This window comes from Eretmochelys imbricata, chromosome 3 (assembly GCF_965152235.1).
Source record: "Eretmochelys imbricata isolate rEreImb1 chromosome 3, rEreImb1.hap1, whole genome shotgun sequence".
NCBI lineage: Eukaryota > Metazoa > Chordata > Testudines > Cheloniidae > Eretmochelys > Eretmochelys imbricata.
Window position 1 is genome coordinate 139,983,940 of NC_135574.1, and position 23,402 is coordinate 140,007,341.

A 23,402-nucleotide genomic window follows, 5' to 3' on the forward strand; every position below is an offset into this window, starting at 1 on the left:
TGCTTTGCTGTGAGGGTCTGGGAGGATGCTGATGGGGGTTTGTAGAGTTTAGCTATGTCTTTAGTTGCTGGTGGTGATAATTATTGAGTAAAGAAGTGTCCCTGGGGACCATGTTTTTAAAACATGTCAAGACACTAGGGCAAAGGAGAGGTGGTGCCCTTTATGGAATGTTTATAAATCAGTCCAAGTTCAGTTTATTATTTTATTTTGAAGTTGAACCAAGCTCTTAGCACTATCAGAGTTAAGGAACCTGGAGTCAAAAAGTTTTATAGACCACAAGATGCTAAAGGGGTAGGACAGAACTAATAGGAGATTCTTTAGTTTTTCTTTGCTGTGTCTCTGTGAAGAAAGTAATTTATAATAGTAACACCCTACCCCTGAGAGGGAATCTCTGGATGAAGAGTTCTAAGTGTTTTGGAAAAAGGGGTAAATAATACCTACCTTATAGCTGGGTGTGCTAAGGCAGGGAGAGATTATGTGACTGTCCTCAAGTCACACAGTGAACCAGTGACGGAGCAGGGAATAGAACCCACTTGTCAACTCTCCCCAGTTTGGCATCATATCTTCTAACTACAGTGCTTCACAGTAGACATTGCTTCTGCACTGGAAGTGATATATTGCTTCTGGGAGAGTAACTGCATCTGTTTACACAAACAGGACACAATTTCTGGGTCCCTGAAACCACACAACCAGAGTAAAGAAATACATACAGTAGTGAACTTTTGTGTTAATGTGTAATGCCTTAGAAGTTATACAAGGTGTGAGACTGTAATTAGCAGCACATTCTATACTATCAAATGGTCTCTTTGTTCACTTGGTTGGCAGCTTAAAACCAGCTGTCAGGGTTTGCAGCTTGCTGGGTTGCGCTTACAGCTTCTTTCTGATCTCCAGTACACGGTAATACAGCTTGTAAAATCAGCTCCATGTGCGCTCGTGCTAACATGATAATAGACATTGCTAAATACATAGCAATATAGTCCACACCAAGAGGACCATGTGGTCTGAAATGTGGCCATGCAGCAGCACTGCTGCAGTAGTTTGGGGGAAAAAATCATATTATGGCACATAGCAGATTGGAAAACATGGTTTTGGCATTGTCTCACATTCTTACTCTTTTTAACTGGGTTTTGTGCGACTTTTATTATGAAGAAAGGTTTCAGAGTAACAGCCATGTTAGTCTGTATTTGCAAAAAGAAAAGGAGTGCTTGTGGCACCTTAGAGACTAACCCATTTATTTGAGCATAGGCTTTCGTGAGCTACAGCAAGAAAGTGGTTTTTTTTCAGTTTCGGCCGAGGAAGCTTTTACTAGTGCCAGAGTTGACCAGGGCAGTTCCTAAAAGCGTATATATTGCAAGGTGGCCACATGCAGAGCTGATGTATGTAAGTTCATTCAGTTTATTTTACACTTCAGTTGAGAGATAGTAAAGTACATGACAGAATTACTGCATAGAAACTTTTAATTCCATCTCCAGTTTGTCATTAGAGGTAGTTTAGGGGTGTAGCCATGGAAGTTCAGCCTAGGTTATGTTGTCCTTTCATTCATGTGCACCCTAATTCACCAAGATACTTAAGCATATGCCTAACTTTAAGCATGTAAGTAGTTCCATTACAGTCACATGTTTAAAGTTAGGCTTAATAGCAAGCCTAGCACAATAAATATCAGTCCCTTAGCAACAATCACCCTACCTTGAAGAACTTGGTATTAAAAGACCTAAGCCACACAGTTTGAATCCATGGCCCTACCCACTAAACTTCATCTAAATTTGATGGTGATTCTTTCCAGGGTTTTGGTTCAGCCTATCCTAAGGTGGGGTCAGCTCTCCTGTTCTAGTCTGGTTCCAAGCTCCCCCAGTGTTATGGGGTGCTTGGCTTTAGGGTGTTGGGTCAGGCCCATCTCTGCAACATCTCTGTCAGTATTTTCCCCCCAACTCATTTGATCATCAAGGAACTGCCAAGATGTCATTAATTAAAAAATAAATGTCTTATGATCTTTTAAAAGCTGGGCATGTAGATCTGTTTCCTTACAAAATTGTGTTTTCTCCTTCTATGCAGTCTGGTAAGGGGTTGTTTTTGTAGGGTTTGTCAGAAGTGCTGATTGTTTAGGGCGGGGAAGGAAGTATTTCTTCACACAACGCACAGTCAACCTGTGGAACTCCTCACCAGAGGATGTTGTGAAATCCAAGACTATAATAGGGTTCAAAAAAGAACTGGTTAAATTCATGGAGGATACATTCATCAATGGCTATTAGCCAGGTTGGCAGGAATGGTATCCTTAGCCTCTGTTTGTCAGAAGGTGGGAATGAGCGGCAGGGGAGGGATCACTTGATGATTACCTGTTCTGTTCATTCCCTCTGGGGCACTGTTGGAAGACAGGATACTGGGCTAGATGGACATTTGGTCTGACCCAGTAGGGTCATTCTTATGTTGGGTGTTAATAGACACTGTACTTGCAATGACCCCAGTTGGAAGGTCAGCATTTACTCCCAGTTACTGCAGGGGCATCTGAGATACCACAGTATTTCACTCTAGTGCTACCCAAGGAAGGGTTCCGTTGTTAATGGCACCCAGATGATAAATGTAAACACATATGACAAAGGAGTCCATTTACGGTTTCCTTCGAACAAAAAACAAACACACAGCACCCACCCAACCTGCAAGCACGAGTACAGTAATGGATATTGGACTAGATGACCTCCTGAGGTCCCTTCCAACCGTGATATTCTATGATATGAGCTCTTCAGGTTATCTGAGGATCTGTTTGTATGCGGCACTAGTGCTCCTATGCAGAATACTACAGTAGTTGTATGTTTCATGAGCATAGGTTCTGAGTGTCTAACCTCAACTTGAAAGCTCTGCGTGCATTATTTTGGTCAGGTAAATGCAGATGTAACACTTCCAATAGCATATGCTCTGGCTGTACTCAAGACTTTAGTGTTGAGCCGTACGGTGACTGCTTTCATTTCTCAGATAGCACACCTTACGTACGCAGATGATGCTACCTTGGTTGTTGTGGCCCTGTATAGAACTTGTTCCCTCCTGATATTCATTTTGTACAGTGACTATCTTCTCCTAATACAGCACCTAGCACAGGAATGCCCCCTTTCTGATTCAGACCTTTGGATGCCGAGGCAATGCAAATAATAATCCCCTTCTAGTCATCTGCTTTGTTATTTAGAGTGAGGATTTTATTGAGGATTTTTTTTGTTTTCATAGTTCATCATAAAACTTACCGAACACTACAACAGGAAAGTATCCATGAACTTGAGCAAGTGAGGTGCATTTGTTTAAATACAGCTTACAGCTTGTTTGCTTTTTTACTTTCCTTACTGAAGGAAATGGCAGATTTTTCCTTTTTCACTTTTCCCTGAAAAGGGCACTTACAGGAGCCCTGAGGGATAGACTAGCAGTGTAGAGCTAAAAGAAAAGGAGTACTTGTGGCACCTTAGCGACTAGCCAATTTATTGGAGCATAAGCTTTCGTGAGCTACAGCTCACTTCATCGGATGTAGAGCTAGAGGACTTACTGGGTTTTTCGTGACACAGTGGTAAAAGTTCCTGAGGCCTGTCTACTGCTGTGCTTACCCACTGGTGCACCCGCCCTGGTGGGGGCCTTGGCTGTAAATTGGGTACTTGTTATTTCTATTATCGATATGCTTGGCAGAATTCAATTATTTTTTATAATTTCAGATAATGTATTAAGATTTTTTTTAGATTTTTACAGTTGCAGGAAATTATGGGGGGTTAATAGTTACTATTTAATGAGATTTAAAAACACTGCAATTCAACAAGTTAAAGCTAGATCTCCTTTACAATACAATCGCAGGTCAAAATATAAATACCCTTAAATCAAACTCCCAAGTTCCGAAGCAGCATTTTTCATACGTTGCTGATCTCTAAATGTCAGTTATCAGCAACTGAATTTTTTTCTTCCATTTGTGTGTATGTGGTGAAACCAACGTTTACCAACAAAAATCTAATCCTTCCAACCCTAATTACAGGCCAGGCGTTCGTGTTTTCAGTCTTATTCACCATCTCATTTACTCCCTGTTTACACCCTTCCCCTGGGAATCCCGGTCCCTGTAGTCAAAGTTCCTTGACCAGTTTCAAAACATCTCTTCACCCCCTCTGAGTTAAGACCAGGCATATTGGAGAAGCTAAATGAATGTTGCTTCCTGTGAGGAGTGTTGGGATGTTGTATAAAGCAATATGCCCACGTGGGGTTTGATATGGTATCACACAACTGGTGAACTTGGATTTTATTAGCTGTCTGTATGAGTGTTGATGTAGGAAGTTTGCAGCGATGCTGATTCTGTTGCATTCCAAAGGCAGAAGCCCTGGGAACTGTACTATCCCCTTGACTCGGGTGGGGAGGGATAGCTCAGTGCTTTGAGCATTGGCCTGCTTAAAGCCAAGGTTGTGAGTTTAATCCTTAAGGGGGCCATTTAGGGATCTGGGGCAAAAATTGGGGATTGGTTCTGCTTTGAGCAGGGGGTTGGACTGGATGACCTCCTGAGGTCCCTTCCAACCCCGATATTCTATGACTCCTTTTCCTGTAGGACAGGAATGTGATGTATGCAATTCTGAAATACATATACTAGAACATGGGTTCTGTTTTTTAATTGATGTCACTTAATGGAAAAACTAATTTATTAGCCCTTACGCTTTTAATTTAAAAGTGAAAACATTTTTAAAATGCTCCTATTTTAAGGGATGGGGATGAACTGTATTAAATACCCTTTAAAGAACAGTTGACTCCAACATGATGGCCAAGCTGAGCTCTATTGCCATATATACACTGTACTCTTGGGGGTTCACATCAAAGCCCTTGTGGTAAATTCCAGAGCCCTGCTGTATCCTTTCATCTGTTTTATCCAGGTTACACCAGCTTGACAAGCATTGCCAAACCACTGCCCAGCAGCTAGTGGAGTTACTCAACAAACAGAATCAGCTCTTCAGAGAGAGGCAGATGCTAACAGAGGAGGTGCAGTTCCTGCGAACACAGGTACCATGCCAATACTGGGAACAAGAGAAAAGAAAATCCTAGGGAAATATTCTGCAGCCATCAAGAATGATAAAGACTTTGCTAAACAATCTTGTTTTAAGGTGGCTTTCTTTCTTGATGCATAATCTTCAGAGTCCAGAAATAACTCGTTGATCCAGAGGGATGGCAGGGCAGTTGTACCCACACCCTAATTAAACCTACACTAAATTAAGAAAATACTGTGAGGTGCATCTAAGCAGAACCAATACCATTTGTGCCAGTAACTCCTATCAGAAATCTTTGTTTCATCCTTCATGTCAGATGATATAGTAGGCAACAGAAAATTCTTTAACAGCATTAGCATGTAGTATTGAAATGTAATCATTTTGAAAACTGTAGTTTTAGGGTGCTACACCTGCCACTGAGTCCCTCACCCTCTGGTTGTGGTTTTGCAATCTCATTTCCCTGTTTTAAAAAAGTTTTTGCCTCCCTTGTCGCAATGCAAAAACCCCACCCAAACCGACTGTACAGAGGAACCAGGGAACTCTCAGTGGGGATCTGTATGGGCACAGCAGTCCACCCTACCACAAGAAGTGGCAGAGTTAAGGCCTTGCTTCTATAGGGGGGCAGTCTGCAAGCTACTGTTAAAAGTAACATTTTTCAGACACTGATTTTTAAGTTGGATGCTGCCCCTTTAATCATTCACTACTTTGGAAAGGAGGAAGAGAATCATGACTTTTTAAACTGTAACTGAACTGCTGAATTAAACAGTCTCCAAATCTAGCACATAATTAAGCCTTTGTTTCTGTGACTAAGTAAATTAACTGATTCGACCGTATCACTGTGATACCAAGCCATCTGGCTCATGAACAAAGCAAGTTTCTGGGTTCATACATGAAATTTGGACTCTCATTAATGTGAACGGGACCAATATAGGAATTTGTAGTACCAAACTGCAGTGTGAAAGGAGAATCAATGTTTAATGCTAAACTACTTTTTGGTGAACAGCAGCATGATTAAGAGTATGCATGGCAAATATCAGGATGCTTTAACCTAGAACTAAATAAAAAACACATCATAGTGACTACAGGGAAAAGTGGTCTTTTTAATGCTGCCTAGAGTACCCAAGTTACCAATTTTCCCTATGTCTAGAATAAAAACTGTGTTACCTCCCATTTACTTGTTTATGGTATCTGTGGGCAAATGTCATGGCAATCACTGTGTTCCATGTTTAAGCTCTTTAGAAGCTGAAGAATGTTGCATTAAGGACTCTGAGATGTGGCAGATTTTCAGTTAAATCAGATAGTCATGGTTGTGTACTGCTGCCCACCTTCTAGATGTGCTGCTAACTAAATTGAATATTGTTACCACTGAAAGTCGGCTTTACAGTTGTAAAGGATGCATTTGTTAAAACAGGGACCGTGGGCTGCAGTCAAGGCTTTTTACCACCAACACTTAGCAGTCTGGCCTGATTTTTTAAATTGTGCACAGTGCTCTTTGAGCTAAATTTATTGTTGCATGTTTTATTTGCAAATTTGAATATGTGCAACTGAAATGTCACTTATCCAAATAGAGCCATGAAGCTCAGACATGGATGCTGATGGGGACAAGGTAGGAACCTGGATGGATAGGAGAAATGAGGACTAGTCACTAAAACTTTAATGCAGATTTTTACATAGATAAGGTTTTAGGTAGGGAATAAGACATTTGTCTTCTGGTCTGACATGAGGATTGAAGGCTGCTCCCTATGATGATTATTCAAATCTATATGTGATCCTATAACAAACTGCTTTTTTCTTCAAAATTGTAGCAATTGCTGCATTTAATATTGAAATGAATAGGAGAAGATATCTGAAAACAAAGAACAGGTTTACATTAGGGCTGTCAATCACAGTTAACGTCACATGAGTAACTCAAATTAATCAGGATTAAAAAAATTAATTGCACTGTTAAACAGAACATCAATTGAAACTTAATATTTTTTGATTTTCAAATATCAATTTCAGATACAACACAGAATACAAACTGCACAGTGCTCATCTTATTTGTACCATAAAAATGATAATAGTATTTTTCAGTTCACCTCATACAAGTACTAAAGTGCAATTTCAAATGTAGGTTTTTTTGGTTACATGACTGCATGCAAAAACAAAACAATGTAAAACTTTCAAGCCGACAAGTCCACTCAGTCCTACTTCTTGTTCAGCTAATCACTAAGAGAAACAAGTTTGTTTACATTTACAGGAGATAATGCTGCCCTCCTTTAATTTACAATGTACAATTACCAGAAAGTGAGACCGGACATTTGCATGGCACTTTTGTAGCTGGCATTGCAAGGTACTTACGTGCCAGATATGCTAATCATTCATATGCCTGTTCATGCTCCAGCCACTATTCCAGAGGACATGTTTCCATGCTTATGATGCTTGTTAAAAAAAAAAAGTGTTAATTAAATTTGTGACTAAACTCCTTGGGGGAGAATGGTATGTCTCCTGCTCTTTTTTACCTGCATTCTGCCATATATATTTCATGTTGTAGCAGTCTGATGATGATCCAGCACGTGGTGTTCGTTTTAAGAACACTTTCACTGCAAATGTGACAAAATGCAAAGAAGAGACCAATGTGAGATTTCTAAAAAGATAATTACAGCACTTGATTTAAGAATCTGAAGTGCCTTCCAAAATCTGAGAGGGATGAGGTGTGGAGCATGCTTTCAGACATTTTAAAAGAGCAACACTGATGTGGAAACTACAGAACCTGAAACACCAAAAAAGAAAATCAACCTTCTCCTGGTGGCATCTGCCTCAGATGATTAAAGTGAACATGAGTTGGTCTGCACTGCTTTGGATTGTTATCATGCAGAATCCATCATCAGCATGGACACGTCTTCTGGAACGGTGGGTGAAGCATCAAGGGACATATGAATCTTTAGTGCATCTGACATGCAAATATCTTGCAATGCCAGCTACAACAGTGCCATGAGAACACCTGTTCTCACTTTCAGGTGACGTAAACAAGAAGCAGGTAGCATTATCTTCTGCGAACTTAAACAAACCTGTTTGTAACATTTTAGAGCCTACAAGGCCAATCACTCAGACATTGTTTTGTTTTTGAATGCAGGGTTTTTTGGTACATAATTCTACATTTGTAAATTCAACTTTCACAATAAAGAGATTGCACTACAGTACTTGTATGAAGTGAATTGAAAAATACTATTTCGTTTTTACAGTGCAAATATTTGTAATAAATATAAAGTGAGCACTGTAGGTATTCGGTGTAATTGAAATCAATATATTTTTTGGATGTTTTCTACATTTTCAAATATTTAAATAAATGGTATTCTATTAACAGCACAATTAATCATTAATTTTTTTAATCACTTGACAGCCTTAGTTTACATGTAATTTGACATGGAAATCATCTCACCCTTTGCATTATTGGTACCAGTGTGACCACGCTGTCCAAGCTACAGGTATTCATATTCCCACGTACACACTACTTTTTGTGCTGAAAATTCAATCCAACATTTTAATGCAGTTACACGAGTGGGGAAAACAAAAACTGAATAGTACATTTAGCATCTGTATTTGGTATTTGCCTTAAGAGACAAGTTAATTCTATTACACTCTAACCCCATGTTAGTATTCCCTTTATTCTTAGCATTCAAGGGCCACAAAAGCATCTAGACTGTTCTGAAAATCTTTTCAGCCAAAATGTTCTTACATTTGCTGGACAAGTTCTTGTGATTTTACCAATTTAACAAAAAGGCCAGTCCTGCCAGTTTTTCAGCTACCACAAGGAACAGGACTTGAGGGCTCTTAGCACTTTCTACAACATGTTAAACACCTGATTGGTACTATCACAAGTGAAAAGAGGTTTTAATTTCTGGAGAAAGTGGTCACAAATAATATTAGCTGTTGCCTTATGACTGAAGGTGTCACCGTATTATTTTATTTGCTCACAAAGTTGTAATGAAGGTTCTGGGAGTTTTGAGTTAGAAATAATCATTTTGAAAATATTTGTCCCACAGCCCACCCGAGAATTTTAAATCCTCAATCCCCTCTGTCTAACACAGGTTGAATGTAATTAGCAACGGACCTTCTAATTTCCCTTTTCTGATCGGAATCTATTTCTTCCTCTCATGAAACTCAAAGCATGTTCTTTGCACTTGTCTCTCTCATAGCTGCAAATGGGTTAAATATGGTCAATTGCTTGGTATACCACCCACTGTTTAAGATGCTTGCAGGCCATGATCGTCATTGACAGATTTAAGGCCAGAAGGGACGATTATGATAATCTGATCTGATATAACCAGGGCTTTGGAGCTGTGCTCTGGTTCTGCTCCAGCTCCACTGCTCCGGAGCTGCTCTGTGCTTCTGCTCCAAAGCCCTGGATATAACAAACTATAGAACCGCAGCCCGTAATTTCTGTTTGAACTATACCATATTTTTTTAGAAATAAACTGCTTCAAAACAAGGCACCCAAGATTAGGGTCCAAAGGCCCTATTTACAACCTACCTAAGTGGCCGGATTTCAAAAAGTGCTGAGTACTTATGAAAGGCCATTAAAGTAGGTACCTAATCATGGCATTTCAGCTCCCACTTTTGAAAGTCTGGCTTCTGCTCTGAACTCCTGTTGCTCCCAAATCAGGAGAGCGAGCAATAATGCTGAGCTTCCTCCATACCCAACTATCAGAGAGAGAATCTGTTTTGCTCCCACCCGAGTTATGCTATATAAAGGTTTAATAATATACAGTATATAAACAGTTTGATTGCGATAGACCCCTCTTTGACATAGTTCCTGGTACTGTATTGAGGGGCGCATACACTATTCTCTCCCCTCAACTGCCTTAATAGACTGCTTGTTTACCAGATTATTGGCTTCCCTAAATGGGCCACGTCTTGTTACATAGCAGAATTCTCCTTGCTTAATCCAGTGCCCTCTGAATTCTAGGAGCAACTCAAGTCCTACTTACCTTATACATTTCAATAAAAGCTTCAGTCATCTAAAGATAGAATAGCTGTAAGAACATTAGAAATTTAAATGGCCTTTTTCTCAATTTACATGAAACATCTTATTCAGAGTTTCATTCTAGATAGTTAATGATGGTCCAGTGAACAGTATTTGAGCTGGGATAGCGAAATGCAAGTGTTTACATACACACAATAGCTATGAAGAGCAGAAAAGTTGCAAATTAGTCTTCCCACCAGAGGTTTCTTAACAGAACAGAAGCAGCTTCCTGTTTTGATACAGCAGCCCACACTATCTACAGTCTGAACAATTCACAGTAAATAGTCTCTGGCACAAACCTGCCACCTTTTTCCTGGAAAGGAGAAGGGGCAGCACCTTAGACGTGCCCTAAAACAAGAGCTCTTACTTACTGGTAAACATGAACAATGACTAGAGCTCCTGGAGATCTTGTTTTTCAGGGATCAGATGGCTCTGTTCTTACTACCTGTAAGATTTTTGATCTTGAAAAAAGCCAAGGACAGCAGGTCCACAGGAAGTTTAACTTTGAAAATTTGTTTACATAGCATTACCACATTCGTAACAACTGATGAACTTCATTTCTGAGAACTTAAGCACAGGAAGAAGAGTTACAAACAAATTAGAAATGCAAGTAACTATGCAACACAAGTTATTTATAATCCCATATTTTATTTTTATCTTTCAGTTACCCTGTATACCAGTCTGAATGCTGGTTGAAGCTGACCCAAAGCAATTTTTCAAATGAAAGAAAGCTCTTGCTGGTTCAGTTCAGTTGATTTACTTTAGCTGTTTCACACGTTGCATTTAAATCATTAAACCTTTTTGAATGCAAACAGCTTTCCAAAGTTTGAAATAAGACTTCCAGCATGTGAGTTTTCCCAAGTGCTTCCTGTGAAGTGGTTAGGCTCAAGATCAAGTTAAAATAGCAGGTGCACAGGATGGATTTAATATTTAGTTTGTGTAATTTTAAGAAAATATTTTAAATGTATTTTGTAACTTATTCCAGCATGTGTGTCTTGTTACATATGTAAATACCAATAAACTTACCTTGATTTTTTTTGTGTGTGTGTCTCATTTTGAATTTATGGGGAAGCTGTGCAGTTATCTTTTGGCATATAACACCTTATATATGCTGGTCTCCTTTAGTAATAAGGGGAAGGAAGTTTTCAAGATATGTAGCTAACGGGAAACTTTTCCCTTTAAACAGCCTTGTACAAGATTTCTTCAATTTAGTTCTAGTCTAATGCTAAGTGTTTTATAATATGAAGTAATTTGCATGAGGTCTTGGTTAGCACTCAAATCAAAATTTTAAAAAATTAGCTTTCACGGACCAGATAAATTCTTTCCTAGGTGATTAAAACGCTAACATACCTTAATAAATAAGTACTTACAGAACAAACACTTTCATGGTGCATCTCTCTCTAAAGATTAAAATTCACATCACCTGCATAAAGTTGGAACAGCAGTCTATATTCAAGAGAACTGCGGAAGTAAGGTAAGTGAAATTCACTTCAACCCACATGGTGGTAGCATCCTGTACGAATCTGATCACAGCCTGAAACTTCTTTAAAGTATACTCTGTAGTGATCTATGCTTCAGTAAAGAGAAAGGCCTATGTAATCATTAGGTGACTAAAGGAATCCAAACTAATTCAAAGCCTTTAGAGTAACATACATGTTATTTAAATACAACTAGTAAAACCATTGCTACATTTAGCTCAGTCGTAAGAAGCTTAGTGCTTTTTTCAGGAGTAGATGTTGACTTTAAGTGACAGAAATTGGATTTCAAATTGTATTTGAAAGGTGTCAAATTAAAGGTGGTATATTCTATCAATGAGACTGTACAGCGAGGTACATTGGCCATCAGATTACATGCATGATAAAAAAAAGGAAATCATGATGTACATATTTTATAAAAAACTAGGTGAGGGCCATTCGGATTTCAAAACTGGATGATCTTCCTGAAATTAAAAAAAAAATAATAATAAAGTACTAGATGTCATGATCAATAATGTTTAAACTAACTCACACACTTGAGATATATGTGATTTGCAATACAGTGAAAAACTAAAGCAAGCAGATTTTCACCACTGTATATGGCACAAGCTAGGAATTTTATCCTACATATATTTAATATCCGATATAAAAAGTACTTCATTTGCAGCAAACTTCAACATATGTATTTACAAAACTTCAGAAGAAAAGCAGCATTAATAAACACAGAAGTAGCAGATTGACATAGTGCTTTATTTAAGCTGTCTGTACGAAGGAAAATAATGTGCATCCCTATCATATACGTGTAAAAATACTAAGGATGTACAGTGTACAAAAACAGTTTCTTGTAGTTATTTCACATCCTTGTGGGTCATATACTTAAGGAAATAAACAGTTTAAGTATGACCAACAGTTATACGGTTTCTTGGGTTCATAGTTGTCTGCTTAATATCCTTAACCACATGACTAGATCTTGCAAGTATCTAATGAAAGAACGAGCAAGATCAAGAAATGTCAAACTCTAAAGCTACAGGGAGGTAATTCAATTACCAATTTAGAGGGTTTTTTTATTTAAATAAATACTTTACATTTCATGCTTGCCTGTAATGCACTACCAGGAGCAAGATAAGGAAATTCTACTGTAGACAGTACAAACAGTAGCAGCAAAGTGTGTACATTGAGGTGTAACATAGACCCTGCAGTTAGTAAGGAAGGACCTTACTTTTGTACTCTAGGAGAAGCTCATGGCCCCTGCAAGAACAGTCAGCTTTAAGAAGCCACAAATAAAGATGACATGACATGTCAAAAGAAAAATGTAAAACAATACTGGAATAAATGTTCCTTTAGCAACAGGAATGTATTGGATTAGTGTGGAAAGCAAAGCTGTGTGCAAAACTGCCAAAATCCAAACAGAAATGACACATTTCCTCAAAGATGGCTGCAGTATAAGAGGGCATACAGTATGTCATGGAAGTCAGTACAAGCTGGAGTCAAAGTCTGAAATGTACTATGATTGGAAGGCTCAAGGTACCAGCTACTGACTGCTGTCCCAATCCAAACTACAGCTGAGGACAAGCAGAAGAGAGAGATGCTTCAGCCATCTCTTTCAGCACAGCTTTGAGATTTCTCTTTTGTCTATTTCGAACATTGGTAGCAGAAGTCAGGAATTCCCAAACTCCAGGCAGCATTCAGTTAATATTAACTGTGTCTGTAATAAACTTGATAAAAGGTAATTGTGGAGACAGGTTATGCAATTCAGAGTGAAGTCTTAAAGTTTTCAAATAATTGATATTTACTGCAAACTACATAAGCAATAATGATCTAGCCACAGGGCCTGTCCTACACATGAGGAACCATCAGCCCGAAGCACAACCCTGGCTTCTCATTAAACTTCAGGAAATGCACAAGGTATTTATTGCTAACACAAACTGAAAAAGAGGAAAATGGAGACATATACTGGAGATTTTTAAACAACACAGTTTTAGTTTGCATTTATGAGGCATTTCTAGAGAACTAGTCAATGTTCTATTTACTATTTAGTTGGTTTAAATCATCACTATTTCAGTGTAGAAATTTTTACAAAAAGGTGCAGAATAGACCTATGATGTATTGACTGTGCGCCTTTCCCTCTGAAGTGCCATTCTCTAAAGATGAGTAGTGTTATAACGTGATAGGGTGAGATCATATGTGGTTAGAGCATACACAAAGATACACCTCTTATCTGTTGATTATTAAAGATAAAACTTTGCTTAGGTAGAAACATGAAAAATTATCTGAATGAGTCTGTCTTAGCTGCCTTGCTAAAATGCCCATCTACCCCTTGACCACCTCAGCACATCCACTGCCAGCAGTGATCTTCATGCTAAGATAGCTAAACTTTAAATGTCAAGAGGATAAGGCATCTGCATATGAACATTTCTTCTTTCAAAAGTCATTTACTAAGTGATACAATGCTATCAATAATACTCTAAGATATCACATTCTACATGGGAGCTAACAAGGTACTTCAATAATAATCCCAGGATTTTCTGATGTCATTAGCAAGGGCACATACTCACCCTTACTGCACTTCCTGGCAACTTTGGAATATCCCAACTCCTAGCACCAAAAGGTTTATTATTCAAATGATCTTTAAAGAAGACCAGAGCTAAGATTTGTGCACACATCCTGCTTAATACAGATCTTCAGAAATGGAAAGACAACATTTTCCTTTCAGTGCGGTGTTTACCCATGATGGTTTAAATTCAGTCAGTCAGTTATTGTCATACTTCACATGCTGGGTTTCTTTACCTACTTGGTTCAGGTCAAATGTTACCATCAATCTACTGTTTGCAGAATTATAATAAAGTGCTTTTCTTGTAATCATTGGGGTTTCAATTGTTTCACTGCATTTTCTCCATATAAAACCAAAAATTTCTATTGTGCTGCCAGGCTTTTATATTAGTTTAATCTTTAGTGGAGCACAGACATAGCATTTTTGACCTCTTGGCACATGGAGTTGGAATGTCCTCATCTACAGCACCAAAGAATTATATGACAGTATTTCATCCACAAAAGCCCAATTCTAAGTAATATGTACAATTTCAGAGCCTTGTTAAAATTTCCACATGGGAGAAAAAGTGCGTTATTCTCTTCAGCTTGTACAGTCCTTCCATATATTACAAAATAAACTGCTATAAGCCTGTTCTAAGATGTAGCAGCATTTGCAAACCTGACGCATACAATCCTTATCACTAAAAATAAATACTACCGCAGTATAACAAAAAATATATATATATATATTCAGAGTTAAACACCTGGAGAAAAGCTAATTCACAAACTCAAAATAAAAACAAATATGGCAAACACCTGTTTACCTTGGTGCACAAATTTTGGTGAAAAGCAATACCATTATGCCTGTCTACATTCTTCAGCCATCAGAGGTGATGTATATCAAGAAAGACAGAGAAAAGCATGAGAAAGATGTTATCTGGTGCAAATTATAAGACCTTTAAACAACTTTAAATGCTGCTTTTATGCCTTCGTTTCTTGCATGTAGAATGTTCAATTCTCCATGATTGCACATGAATCTGGAAGTCTAAGTGGCAGGCTGGGTGAGCCCAGCCCTTCTGCTTCTTCTGTAGAATCCAACAGTAATTAAAATGTTTCCCAAACACGTTCCAGCCAGATGTTAATGACATAGACCTGCTTCAAGTAATGATATGCCTAACAAAAACCTTGCATATTTACATCACCACCCCCTACCTTTCCTTGTTCTGACCAGCACAAACAGATGCAAGAAAACATTATAAACTCATCCTTTTAGACTAATTACAATTCTGATTTGTCTTCTAGAAGAAATGAGAAAATGCATCGGGAACCCACATGTTTCATTTAGCCCCCACTGTATACAATGGAGGATTTAAGTCATCTGATTTCAAAAGATTTCAAAATTACTTCTTGACGTTGCTATTATACTGAGACGGGGGAGCAGCAACAGGAGGAGACAGACTGATACAAAATTTCATGCAAAAAACAAAAAGGCCTGTTGGAGAGGGAGGGAACTTTTCAATTTTGAATGACCTCTGAAAGTGCCCCTGCAATCTTAATGGCTAGTACTGGTGGTGATGTTCATGAATCGTTTTCAGTGATAAACCTAAGATGACAGTGAAGCAGAAGAACAAACAAAAAAAAAAGTTATTCTCGTCCGCTTGCAGAGTAGGAAAACTGAGGGAAATGTGGCCGCCTCTCATTGTCCATGCAGTCCATACCATCCTCATCATCTGTGGGAGGGGAAAGCTCAATGTTTTAATTTATTCACCACAAAATTATTTTATTTTTTAATTGTCTGTTAAATAACATTTCAGTGACTGTTGTATAAAACGGGTCGAATTTAAGTAAAACCAGATAAGTATATATTTATAGTTTATTTCTTTTATATATGTATGTATTACTTCAGAATAGCACCTGCAAATTCCAATCACCTTTGCAACTGTCTACAACAGTCAACATGTGCCAGTTAGAGACCAGTCAATATAGGTGATGAAAAGCTGGGGAAGAAAACTCTCTGCTGTCTTCAGGAGAAAACTGCTCTATTGTCTTAGGGAGCAAACTATTTCTCAAAATTGATCAGGGAACTATATTTTTACAGTGATCAAATTTAAAGATTCTTCTATTTTGAAAGATTTGCTTTTGTTAAAATGGAGACTGCTGCTAGAACATGTAATAATCTCAAAATGGAAAAAATGTTTAAAGAGTGACCACTGCATACAAGTTGCACATAGTATTTTTTTAAAAAAAATTGGAAAACAGTTACATTTAGCTTTGCAATATTTCCTGGAATGCACACTAAATTCTTAAATTATATACATTAAAAAAACCTATCTTTAGAGACTCCAATTGAAACTGTTCTCCTCAATGACATACTTATGTCTCCATATATTCCAGGCAAAGAATCTAAAATTAATACAACTTTGAGTAATCAAGTTCTCAAAAGTGAGTACATGTGGAAGTAACAATCAATACTTAATTCTGCCCCATTGTGCTTATGCTTTCAAATATGGTCTCCTTTTACATTTAAGTTTAAACTAGCACAATATATACTTTTTTTATATCACCATACTTAACATAAAAGTTAGATGTATTTAAAATAATCAGTCTGATTTTTAAATTTCAATGAGATCCACAAAATAGGCCAAGTGTGAAGAAAAATGGTTCTTAAACTAACAGTTGTACAGTAACTTCTTGCTTAACGTTGTAGTTATGTTACTGAAAAACATTGTATTTTATATATATGTATATACACAGATATACACAGTGTAAGTTTTAAACAAACAATTTAATACTGTACACAGCAATGATGATTGTGAAGCTTGGTTGAGGTGGTAAAGTCAGAGGGTGGGATATTTCCCAGGGAATGCCTTACTGCTAAATAATGACCTAGCACTCGGCTGAGTCCTCCAGGGTTAACACATTGTTGTTAATGTAGCCTCACACTCTACAAGGTAGCAGGAATGGAGGGAGGGGAGACAGCATGGCAGAGAGAGATATGCATTGCCCCTTTAAGTACGCTGACCGCACTCTAAGTACATTGCCTTTTTAAGCAGATCAGCAAGTTGAGACAGCAGCTGCTGCCAGCAAGCTCCCTGTCATGTCTTCCCCCCCACTTTCTGGAGATAAGGTACAGGAGCAGGGGGAGGGGACACCCTGATATTGGCAGGAGGCTGCACAGGGCAGTGGGGAGAGGGACAGCAGAACTGCTGGCAATTGATAGCTTGCTGGGCAGCTGCCGCACAGGGAATCGATGGGGGGCTGCTGGTCCATCCTGGTTCCAAGCCCCCACGGCTGCTCTTTCTGCAAGCAGTGGACAAAGCAGGCGGCTGCCAAACAATGTTATAAGGGAGCACTGCACAACTTTAAATGAGCATGTTCCTTAATTGATCAGCAACATAACAACAAATCAACATTAACTGGGATGACTTTAAGTGAGGAGTTACTGTAGTTTTAAAGTACAGGCTCAGATTCTTTAGTTCAGGGCAGTCACTTCATGCCACACCAAGATGTAATCTATCCCTAAAGCTGATTTAACCAGCTAGGGGAGGATCACTCATAAGGATGGCCACATTAGATCAGACCAAATGTCCATCTAAACCAGTATCCTGTCTTCCGACAGTGGCCAATGCCAGGTGCCTCAGAGGGAATGAACAGAACAGGCAATTATCAAGTGATCTCCTGTCACCCATTCCCAACTTCTGGCAAACAGAGACTATGGACACCATCCCTGTCCATCTTGGCTAATAGCCATTGATGGACCTATCCTTCATGAACTTACCTAGTTCTTTTTTGAACCCTGTTATAGTCTTGGCCTTCACAACATCCTCTGGCAAAGAGTTCCACAGATTGTGCGTTGTGTGGAAAATACAACTCCTTTTGTTTTAAACCTGCTGCATGTTAATTTCATTTGGTGACCCCTAGTTCTTGTGTTATGAGAAGGAGTAAATAACACTTCCTTACTTACTTTCTCCACACCAGTCATGGTTTTATAGATCTCTATCATATCCTTTAGTTGTCTCTTTTCCAAGCTGAAACGTCCCAATCTTATTAATCTCTCCTCATATGGCAGCCGTTCTATACCCCTAATAATTTTTGTTGCCCTTTTCTGAACCTTTTCTTATTATAATATCTTTTTTTGAGATGGGGTGACCAAATCTGCACGTAGTATTCAAGATGTGGGCATACCATGGATTTATATAGAGGCAATATGATATTTTCGGTCTTATTATCTATCCCTTTCTTAACGATTCCCAACATTCTGTTTGCTTTTTTGACTGATGCTGGACATTGAGTGGATGTTTTCAGAGAACTATCCACAATGATTCCAAGATCTCTTTCTTGAGTGGTGGTAACCAATTTAGACCCTACCATTTTATATGTATAGTTGGGATTAAATTTTCCAATGTGCATTACTTTGCATTTATCAACATTGAATTTCAGAATCTGCCATTTTGTTGCCCAGTCACCCAGTTTTGAGAGATCCTTTTGTAGCTCTTCACAGTCTGCCTGAGACTTAACTACCTTGAGCAATTTTGTATCATCTACAAATTTTGCCACCTCACTGTTTACCCCTTTTTCCAGATCATTTATAAATATATTGAATAGGACTGGGCCCAGTACAGACCCCTGGGAGACACCACGATTTACCTCTCTCCATTCTGAAAACTGACCATTTGTTTCTACCCTTTGTTTCCTATCTTTTAACCAGTTACCAATCCATGAGACGACCTTCCCTGTTATCCCATGACAACTTACCTTGCTTAAGAGCCTTTGATGAGGGACCCTGTCAAAGGCTTTCTGAAAAATCTAAGTACACTATATCCAATTCAATTGATTTCATATGAGTTAAAACTAAAGCAGTTTAAAATGCAGGGCTCTCTCAAACTATGTACAGTCTTAAAACTGGGATAATCTTAAACTTGGAACTGTCTCAAACTCTAGGCCATTTAACTTAAAACATTCATGAAACTGACTGATGATCAGCCCAGAATTAGATTCAAAGCTGAAGCACTTCATAATGCCCAAACTTTCTTTACCACTCCTGCTTTACCCTGACAAAAAATAGTCAATTTCTCCTCAAGTGTAAAGTTCATCACTTCAAAATACTCAACCCATTTTCTCTAAACTGATCTAAATTCAAACAAAATCTGATCAGTTTTTTAAAGTTATGCATATATAAAAATTCTCATTCAAATACATGGAGAAGATGGGGGTGTTATTTTATTTTAAAAAATATGCAGAACTCAAAAACAGCTAAAATGGTTCTGTTCAAGTTTACTTCTTAAAAACAAAACAAAACAAAAAAACCCCACTTCTAGACTGGCACACCAAACCAGAAAATCTGATTAAAAAAGGAATGTGTTTGAGAAAGTTATAAGCCACCAAAAAAAAGAGAGGGCAAACTAAAGGAACTCAACCTTAAGTATAGCGTGTGCTGCCTTCATATGCTATAATTCTATACATACTTTTTTGTTATGCAAAACGTAATAAAAACCAATACCTCTTTAGAGAGAAAATCTATTTAAAATATTGTCCACTGGAGTTTGGAATATTGTTTCCCATGTGACAACTTTTTTTTATTAAATACAAGTTAGAATGATCAAATATTGATTTATAGATATGTAGATAAACTGGGTAAATGCAATGTGTATTAAGAGTAAAACTTGCCCAAGTGCAGAGGGTCTGCACAAGGTGCAATGCACCACTTAAATTAAATTAATAATGGCATTGAGGGCTCTTGTGCGTGGAGCCTAGCATGACGCCTCTGCACTGGAGTGAATTTCATCTAAAACAAAAAAATCAGGCTGTCTAGACAGGAGATATCTGTTCTCTGTGGCAATGTGTGCTCTTTTCTGACCTTGCTGCAGAAAGGTATTTAAGTATGTGCCTACCATCTTTAAACATCTGAATAGTCTCATTGGAGTCAATGGGAGTATACATATATATGCTTGAAATCGAGCATGTGCTTAAGTACTTTGCTGAATTGGGGCCTTTATTAGCAAACAAACAAGATGTTTAGAAATTGGCATTTGCCTCATTAAATAATTTATGGAATTATGAGGTTGTTCAGAAATCTCATGGGCTAAAATATGTAACCTCACTACGCTTACTGTAAAGAGTCTTGTGCCATACAGAACTGTTCTTAGATGGTTCCACATTAAGTTCCACTAAAAGGTGTGAGAACACTTTGCCCATTAGAACAGAATAACTTATTTCATATCAGTCTTTATAGTATATGTACACACTGATAATCTATCTTCTCAAATGTAGTTATACAGCGCTTTTCAGGCTTACTTACATTTTTCAGGTGGAGTTATTGTAATCGTCTGAGCTGTAAATTCTTCATCAAAATATCTGGTGTCTGTCTCAGATGTCACTTGAGGTTTAAAAGGCGGTACAAGCTGACGGGAATAAACAAGAAGAGTCATGTTAATATACCTGAATTCAACCAAATCATTGTTAGGAGTAGACATGCCTGCCTTGAGTGCAGGGGACTGGACTGGACTAGATGACCTATTCAGGTCTCTTCCAGTCCTACATTTCTCTGATTCTATAAGGATCTCATGTGGCTCAGTGGTTAAACCAAAAGACTTATAACAGGAGGATCATGGGATTGAATGACAGTTGAGTCCCTGATAGCTAGTATGACAGGCAAGTAGACTTCCGTCTGTCAGAGATGCTAGTTTAGAAACTAAGTAAGATGAGGAGCACAAAAACAAAATTACTTTTCTTAGATAAATTGCACTATAGAAACATAATTAACTAGAAACTCTGAATGGGGTGTTTAGGGTGTATAAAAATTAATCATATTTTTTAAATTTTAAATACAGTTTTATTTTTAAATTATAACAACCTATGTTAAGGCCTACACTGTGTAATATATGTTAAAATCACTTTAAATTAAGCAGCACATTTGTTGCCAAGTTTTAAAGAAAGTCAAACCACTGAACTGATGTAAGTTACTACTAAGCACTTGGCACCAGAATTTGCTGATGTGCCAAACCAGCTTTTGACAGTGGTATCCTCTTTTGCAGGTGTAGAGAGAATATTTTCTTCATTTTAGTTTATTTACCTAGATCAGTCCAACACTAATTCATTCAAAGTTTAGAAACTGACAGGGAGCTGAAAAGGCAGGAAAGCTTGTTTTCCTTTTCCAATCTATGAATAAAAACTAGGCGTGAGAGAACGAGATCTACTAGTTCTAAAATCTTAAAAGACATGGTAAATAAAAACAATCAGTACAGTTCACTAACTACAGATAATATTTCCTTTGTTTAATAAATCCTTTAGTTTTAAGTGCAAAGCATGTTTTGATAATTTTTGATAAACTCTTATCCATCTAGCACATTAAAGGTAGTTTTATGTAACTGATTAAAAATTGTGTCCTAGGCATTTTAATTACCATCCAAATGGAGCTTGACACAAATCACAAGTAAAACATTAATTATCTAGTAGATAAGAAATGCATTATTCAGCATTTTCTAAAGTACGTGCAAACATTAAGAATCTGAATAAATATAAATTAAGCTATATAACTGCTTAAATAAATGTGTACAGATATAGTGTATCCTCCTAATTAGCAAAAAGAAGTTTCAGACTTAGTGTAAAGACTAGATTTAGTTGCAAATGAACATGTTTTAATAGTTAACAACCAATGAGAATCAACCTTTCTTTAGGAAAATAACTAAAAAGCACAAAAATGCAAAACAAGATTAAAATCAGCAATTAAAATCAAGCTTTCCTGCTTGCTGATTTAAATCATTTTGACTTAAATTAATCCACCCTGATGAGAGTCTCATTATTCACTGAAAGACCAACATTAGAGCACTTCTCTTACAAAGGCTTACATGTGTGCTTACCTTATACTTTGAGTAGTTGCAATCAAGTCAATAGGACTACTCAAAGAATGCAAAGGTAAGCTTGTGTGTAAGTCTTTGCAGGACAGGGCTCATGTTTGTCATGAACTGTTTCTAAAAAATAAACAATATGAACAAGTACATTTTAAATGTCAAAAAGGTCAGTTCATGTTTAGGTCAGCCTCATGAACACAACATTTCTGAATTTTTTCCGCCATTTTCACAGTATTTTTTAAGTGCAAAGAAGAACTGTCATGGTTAAAAAACTGCTCCAGTTTACTGGTTTGTTCGTGCATGTAGACTACACACAGCCATGGAATTGGCCTGATCAATGGATGACAGAAGACATCATAGGTCCATCAGGAACTTCAACAGAAGATAGGTCGGGGCAACACAAATGTGTAAGGATTGGAGCATCACCACCTTGGGGTGAAAAATGCAAGAGTAGGATTTTCACACCGAAAAAAGGGTACGAAGTTTTCACTATATCTTTAAGCAAAACTTGAAGCAAAATTGTAAACACGCTCCCAGCTCTAAACTTGACTAAATGCTGAATAATAGCAAAAATAGCAAATCTGTGTGAGAATTTTACAACATTGCTTGCCTTTAGTCAAGAAGATAATCCATTTCTAAGTGTTCATTATGTTTGCACGTGTTTGGTCTATCACATCTTAGAAAGCTGACCATGATAATAATCTTAGGTCCTTCAAATAAACTTAAAAATCTTCTTAAAATCAATCTCCATTTCCACCCCACCCTTTAATACTAATATGCACATGCCTTACTAGAGGATGTGGATTTCAGATCCATTTAATTTTTTGAGATGATTCTAAGCCAATTTCATCTGCCCAATAAGTGCTTCAGAACAACATGTATATTGTACTTGCATACTACATTAAATGCATCAAGTCCCTTAACATGTCCTGTTCCAGACGATATTAAAGCTTGGGTAACCTAGTTCCCAGTTTTGAACATACATTTTTGCTGTAGCTGCACTATGTAAAATCATCCTGTTAAGCAATCAAACAACTAAGTGAACGTCACTAGTGTGACTGGAATCTCTAAAAAAACTTTAGAAGCTGTTCATTGCTTACTTCAGATGTTCATTGCTAACATGACAGTGTAACTGGTTTAAAACAAAGGATTTTTGTACCGCTATCAAGTGGTTAAAGATGATCTGAAATACACTTCTTTTCTCTTTTTAAAGAGATTAAAAAAACGGACTTCCCCAATCATTAGCAGATTAGATAAACAAGTCTAGGCATAAATTGGTTTTAAAATGTATTTTTAAATGGGTTCCTCCTCCATTTATCTGCAAAGTCTTGCATTTGGGCTCCAAGGTTTCAGAGTTTTCACTGCTACTGCCTTCCACTGCTATGGAAGGCAACTACCACAACATAAAGGCAGCAGCTCCCTTTCCTGCTTTTGGTATTAATCTTACAATCCACTTTTGAAGGAGAAACAGAGTCAACATTTACAAATGGAAGCATTTTTAATTTGGAGCCTCAATCTATAGTGTGTTAATGATCTGGGATCTGTATGCCATCTTTTA

The 23,402-nt window shown here is 37.7% G+C and overlaps 2 protein-coding genes across 7 annotated transcripts in view; one reads left to right on the forward strand and one right to left on the reverse strand.

Annotated features, from left to right (window-relative positions):
* SDCCAG8 (SHH signaling and ciliogenesis regulator SDCCAG8) overlaps window positions 1–11,026 on the forward strand; it is a 154,924-nt gene extending 143,898 nt beyond the window's left edge. For 4 of the 6 annotated variants that reach the window (XM_077813473.1, XM_077813474.1, XM_077813471.1 and 1 more), the window contains 2 exons: window positions 4,875–5,001; window positions 10,655–11,026. In XM_077813473.1, the coding sequence (XP_077669599.1) occupies window positions 4,875–5,001; window positions 10,655–10,675 (148 nt within the window). In that variant the 3' untranslated portion in view covers window positions 10,676–11,026. Of the gene's footprint in view, window positions 1–4,874; window positions 5,044–10,654 lie in introns of those variants that run through there. The other 2 variants (XM_077813469.1, XM_077813470.1) reach the window with 1 other exon arrangement.
* Window positions 11,027–14,714: 3,688 nt separating this feature from the next.
* The window catches only part of AKT3 (AKT serine/threonine kinase 3), a 256,937-nt gene continuing 248,249 nt past the window's right edge, over window positions 14,715–23,402 (reverse strand). Inside the window, exons 14-15 of the mRNA XM_077811875.1 lie at window positions 20,293–20,395; window positions 14,715–15,724 (exon numbers count right to left, since the gene is read on the reverse strand). Coding sequence (XP_077668001.1) covers window positions 15,639–15,724; window positions 20,293–20,395 — 189 coding nt within the window. The 3' untranslated portion in view covers window positions 14,715–15,638. The remainder of the gene's footprint in view (window positions 15,725–20,292; window positions 20,396–23,402) is intronic.